Source organism: Camelina sativa, chromosome 7 (genome assembly GCF_000633955.1).
Source record: "Camelina sativa cultivar DH55 chromosome 7, Cs, whole genome shotgun sequence".
NCBI lineage: Eukaryota > Viridiplantae > Streptophyta > Magnoliopsida > Brassicales > Brassicaceae > Camelina > Camelina sativa.
Window position 1 is genome coordinate 2302478 of NC_025691.1, and position 4934 is coordinate 2307411.

The following is a 4934-nucleotide window of genomic DNA, read 5'->3' on the forward strand; positions in this document are numbered from 1 at the left end:
TTTTTTTTTTTTTTTTTTGTGTGAAAGATTATGAGCTTTCTGCGATATTATCATACCTTTAATTCTTGAGTGTTGAGAAGAAACACTAAAAAAGTCAAAGGTTTGACTTTTAGGGCATGTGGTCAAAATTTACAACTAGGATATTTTGTTGATCACTATTCAGTATTCACTATCCTTTGTGGATTAATATGTAGTGTGAAAGCATCAAATCAATATAGGAAATCAAGTCAATTATCACAATTCACAACCAAAGTTCTGACCAGAAGATATATATTTTTTACGTAAAATGATGATACATCATACATGACGCCAATTTATCATACATAGATTGACCTTTCATTTTTCTAATATTGATATGCTCTACGCACATTCAAAATTCTTATCTACTTTATATTATTCAAAATTCTTATCAATTTTCTACATAAAGTTAACGCATCAAAATTGATTGGTTTTCTTAATTTAGTTGCAATTATTTGACTGACGACAACGAAAGAAGGGTTAAAGTTTGGGCCCAAAAGAAAGGTTAAAGTTTGTAGTTTGAAAATCGAAACCCTAGTTCTGGAAAATCAAGATATATAAAAGAAGATTACACTGTACAATCCAAATCCTCTGTTTTTGTTGTTTACTTTTTTATTATTATGTTTACATGTGTAAAAATCGTAATCAAGACCACAAACAACACTCAAAATCATCACCACTCATAAAAATTGATGTAAGATAAACAAATCAAAGAAGAATCAACTGAGAAAAAGAAAAAAAAAGGTCAAGGTGTTTTTTTCTTTTCAAGAAAAAAAAAAGACAAATCACGCAAATCTGTTAAAAGCCCTCCTCCCAACTGTGGCAGGCATCGAAACAGTAGAATCAATACTCAAATTTCCTACGGATTTGAGGGTTTTGTGCTTCTCAAGCACCACAGCACTAGAAGATGAAGAACCTGGACCCTTGTTGTTGTTGTTGTTACTGTTGCTGCTCATGAACAATGACCCTTTGTTCCATTTAAACGAACCAAGAGGAAACGAACTCCGTCTCTTCTCGTTTGTGCTTACCGGTGTACGGTCGATTCTCTCTTTTGGGTTGCTGTTTGCTCTCAGTTTTGCTTTAGCTGAGACTGTTGGAGCCATGTAGCTTGGAGCTGAGAATGGAGGGCAACTTGTGAGGCTATCATCATCTTTATAAGGAGAATCTAGTGTAGCTCTTCCTCCTCCACGTGAGTATCTTGAGACGCTGCTACTGTATGGTTGCGGAGTATCAATGGGTCTAGATGGAGTAACGAATGTGGATTTTGATGAGTTGGGTGTGGAGATGTCGAAACTGTTGTTGAGCCTGAAATGGTTTTGATTGCTAGTTTGAGGCTGAGGGCTTGGGCTAGGCCGTGTTGGTGTTAGCCTGAATGGTTGGCTTTGGTTCTTCTGCCGATCCACCCAGTTCCACCAAAGTGGGAACCCACTTGTTCGAATGTCCTGAGCAGACTTTGGACTATTTTTCCATAACTGCGTAGCAAACAAGCAAAGTGACAGAGTGTTATTGGCGAAAAAACCATAGATATTACATTGGTATGATGAGTAAGAGAAGAAGACGAGATGAGTGCATACCTGGTGAGAATAAGCATACGCCATGGACCGTTCTCTTTTGATCATTGCATCAATCTTCCTATGTAGCCTCGCATCTTTTTCTTCTTTTGTCAGCACACTATCGTCCCAATCCTCAGACTGTGATAAAGAACAATAATGCTTGAATGATTCAATATTTAAGAGATATTTTTTCTTGTCGAACTAAGTTTCATGAGAGTACTTACCATAAGGCTAGAGACGAATTTGGTGTCATCTTTATCATTCCTAACTCTGTTTTCCAGCATTTGGATGCGGCGTGACTGAACTTGTGTTTGGACTCGGACTAAAAGCTGCATATACTTCATAGCATTCATCGTTTGACGCTTCACGCTGTGTCCTCTCACCACTCCTTGAAGCCTAACAAGACCTTTCAAAGCTCTGAAACTCCTCCTTGCCTAACAAACAAATTTCCATCTCCTAAATTATGGATGCCTTGAGATTTATTGTGACAAAACAGATTCATCAAAAATGTTTTTACATTACCATGTAACCTCTGAAAGCTGCTTGAATCTTTGTTGCAGTAGCATTTCTGACCAGTAGAGTTGGTTCTGGTCTATGCACAAACTCACGTCGCTGCACAACCCTAGGCGAAACGGCTCTTGGAGAAGGAGGCTTTGGAGAAGGGGGCTTCGGAGAAGGTGCTTGAGAGGAAGCAAGTCTTGGCGAAACTGGTTTAGGAGAAGAGACATATCTCTGAGAAGGCAATTTAGGAGAAGCAGGCCTAAAAGAAGGAGATGGAACAGAGGCAGATGAGGCCTTTGCTCGATCCGTGAGGGGAGATGGTGGCCTAAAGACAAGGTTGTGCTCTCGTTCGGCATCAGACAAGATCTTTTCGATACTACTAGGCTGTCTAAAAATGGGAAGAAATGTATTGGTTTCTCCATTCCTTAGCTTCTTTCCAAAACCTTTCTTCTTCTTTTCTTTGTTTTCACTCTTTCTCTCTGGTTCTTGCTTTCAAAACACAAAACCAACATCATTAAACACCAAAAATGTATTATGTATATACACTTCAATCTCATCTCAAATCATCGCTTCAGTTTATCAAAACCAAATGTTTAAGTACATACATGTATATAAGAAAATAGCTTACGTTGTTGTTGCTTAGCTGTTTCTCTTTGGAATGTGGTGTGAAAACCCTTTTGATTGCAGAAAACCAACTTCCTTTCTTCCCCATTTCTCAAACATTACTTTCCTTTTTTAACTGATAATAACAACAAAGGAAACAGAAATATATAAAACATTGTTACGAAGCTTTTCTTGATTCAAACACATACTCATAAACATTATTTGCTTACTGAGTTTGATGATGGCCAAGATTTAGCATGATTGCTCTGTTTTTACCAAGGAGGAGGAACAGCTTGAATCACAAAAAAAACTCCTGCAACATATTCCAAATCGAAACAGCAGTTTCGGACAAAGGAGTTAAAACAAAGCAACAAAAAAAAAAAAAAAAACTGAAGAACAATCAATAATGACAAGAAGAAACTGCCAGAAAATAAAGATTTGAAGTTGTTGAGCTTTCATGAAAAAGGAAAGTTTTTTAGCTTTTGAGAAATCTTAAATCGAACTCTATCTTTCTAAGCCCAAATTAGGTAAACTGATTATATCACATAAAATTTGACTAGAAATTTACTTATGCAGCAGATAATTAGTATTATTATCGATTTTGTTTGAAATTTTTTTGATTAAGATAACTCTAAAAGATAACTTAGACAAGATAGAAAGATCAAAGAAACCAAAACTTAGACAAGATAGAAAGATCAAAGAAACCAACAAAAACATATTATACACAACTTCTTGATTAAACAGACCCAACCACAAAAAAAAAAAACTATATTTTTGGAAAAAGAATCATTGGGATAATCACAAACAGCATGAATCAACATACCTTGATTATGGGGTTACGGAGAAAAATTGTTACAGAGAAAGAAATAAAAAAAGAAGCAACCAAAGAAGAATGAGTCCTTATTGTATATTAATTTGCTTTCTTTCTTTCTTCTTCACTTCTTATTGCTTTTCTAACATATTATTCTCTTTCTTTCTGTATTTTGGGTTTTTTTGGGAGATAAGTTACTTTGAATATGTAGAAAAACTAAAAGTCTGCTACTTTGATTCTGGGTCTAGCTGGTATGGAAGAAATTTTAAAAAACCTTTTTCTTTTCTGTCTCTGACTACCTTTTTGGATTAATCAAATCAAATCAAATTAATTTTTAAATTGATGGTACAGAGAGAATTAGTTGGCCACTTTCTCACTCAATGTTGTTTTTAACCTTTACTTCATTGTAAAGACAAACATTTTAAGGAAACCAAACTCGATTTCAAAATTCGACCAAAGACTGTTGATATATAATCATTAATTAACCAGACTTAGATAATGATATAGATAGATCAAGGAAGCTACCTAGTAGTGTGTAACAGTCCAACAAAAATTAAAAATCATCATTGTAAATTGTTAAATGTTTTGAGTTACATTAGTTAACATGTTACAAAAATAATAATAGATTTTGACCAAAACGGTTAGGTTTGGTGGAGGACTCTGTCGTACTTATCATGATGTTTGCGTCAGTTGATGCTATTGAAGAAGGCTATAATATAAAGTTTTTTTTAGTGATTTACTTAAATGTTATTTAAATTAGGTAATATTATCATAATCTACGAACAAAGATTTTATTATTAAAATATTTCGGATATTTTCAAAATATCCAGCATGCCCTTATTTTATGTTACCAGAGAAAATGTAATTATAAAAATGTCATTGCCACGTCAGACGCCACGTCAAAAACGTTGACGTGTAACAATAATTTAGCCATAACACGTTATAAAGGTATGTTGCGGCTGAGTTATAAGTATATTCCGGCTGAGTTATGGAAAAAAACATTTGAGTAAGAGCGGACGACTAAGTTAGAGCATAAGTCAGCCAAGCGTTACGGCTGACTTATCAAAATCTGGCTGACTTATCGAAATCTGGCTGAGTTAGAGCATAACTCAGCCAAACGTTACGGCTGACTTATCAAAATCTGGATGAGTTACGCTCTAACTCAGCCGTCCTTACGGCTGAGTTTTCATCTGATGGTTGAGTTGTTAAAATTTTGGCTGAGTTATCACTATGACACGACTGAGTTATCACTACGATACGGCTGAGTTACCATTTTCCGACTGGCTGAATTATCGTACAACTCAGCCGTGATAGGCTGAGTTATCGTACAACTCAGCCGTGATAGGCTAACTTATCGTACAACTCAGCCGTGATAGGGTGACTTATCGTACAACTCAGCCGTGATAGGCTGACTTATCGTACAACTCAGCCATTCGACGAATGACTTA

General features: G+C 35.6%; 1 protein-coding gene across 3 annotated transcripts; it reads right to left on the reverse strand.

The window, feature by feature from the left end:
* LOC104699948 (protein IQ-DOMAIN 14) lies at positions 595-3745 on the reverse strand. 3 transcript variants are annotated; one of them, XM_010415351.2, is made up of 7 exons: positions 3499-3745; positions 2906-2988; positions 2701-2811; positions 2094-2561; positions 1796-2005; positions 1593-1709; positions 595-1490 (listed from the first exon to the last, which is right to left on the reverse strand). In XM_010415351.2, the coding sequence occupies exons 3-7, from the start codon at positions 2782-2784 to the stop codon at positions 804-806; spliced, it is 1566 nt and encodes a 521-aa protein (XP_010413653.1). In that variant the 5' UTR covers positions 2785-2811; positions 2906-2988; positions 3499-3745; the 3' UTR covers positions 595-803. The 3 variants fall into 3 exon arrangements, with proteins under 3 accessions (XP_010413653.1, XP_010413654.1, XP_019082935.1); XM_010415352.2 differs by having other exon boundaries at positions 2906-2985; positions 3495-3745; XM_019227390.1 differs by lacking the exon at positions 3499-3745 and having other exon boundaries at positions 2906-3160.

Bases quoted from the DNA above. Each gene is read 5' to 3' on its own strand.
- LOC104699948 (XM_010415351.2), bottom strand. From the start codon at position 2,784: ATGGGGAAGAAAGGAAGTTGGTTTTCTGCAATCAAAAGGGTTTTCACA. The intron at 2,006-2,093 runs GTAATGTAAAAA...TTTGTTTGTTAG, and splicing joins CAGCTTTCAGAGGTTACATG to GCAAGGAGGAGTTTCAGAGC. The intron at 1,491-1,592 runs GTATGCACTCAT...TTTGCTACGCAG, and splicing joins CGTATGCTTATTCTCACCAG to TTATGGAAAAATAGTCCAAA.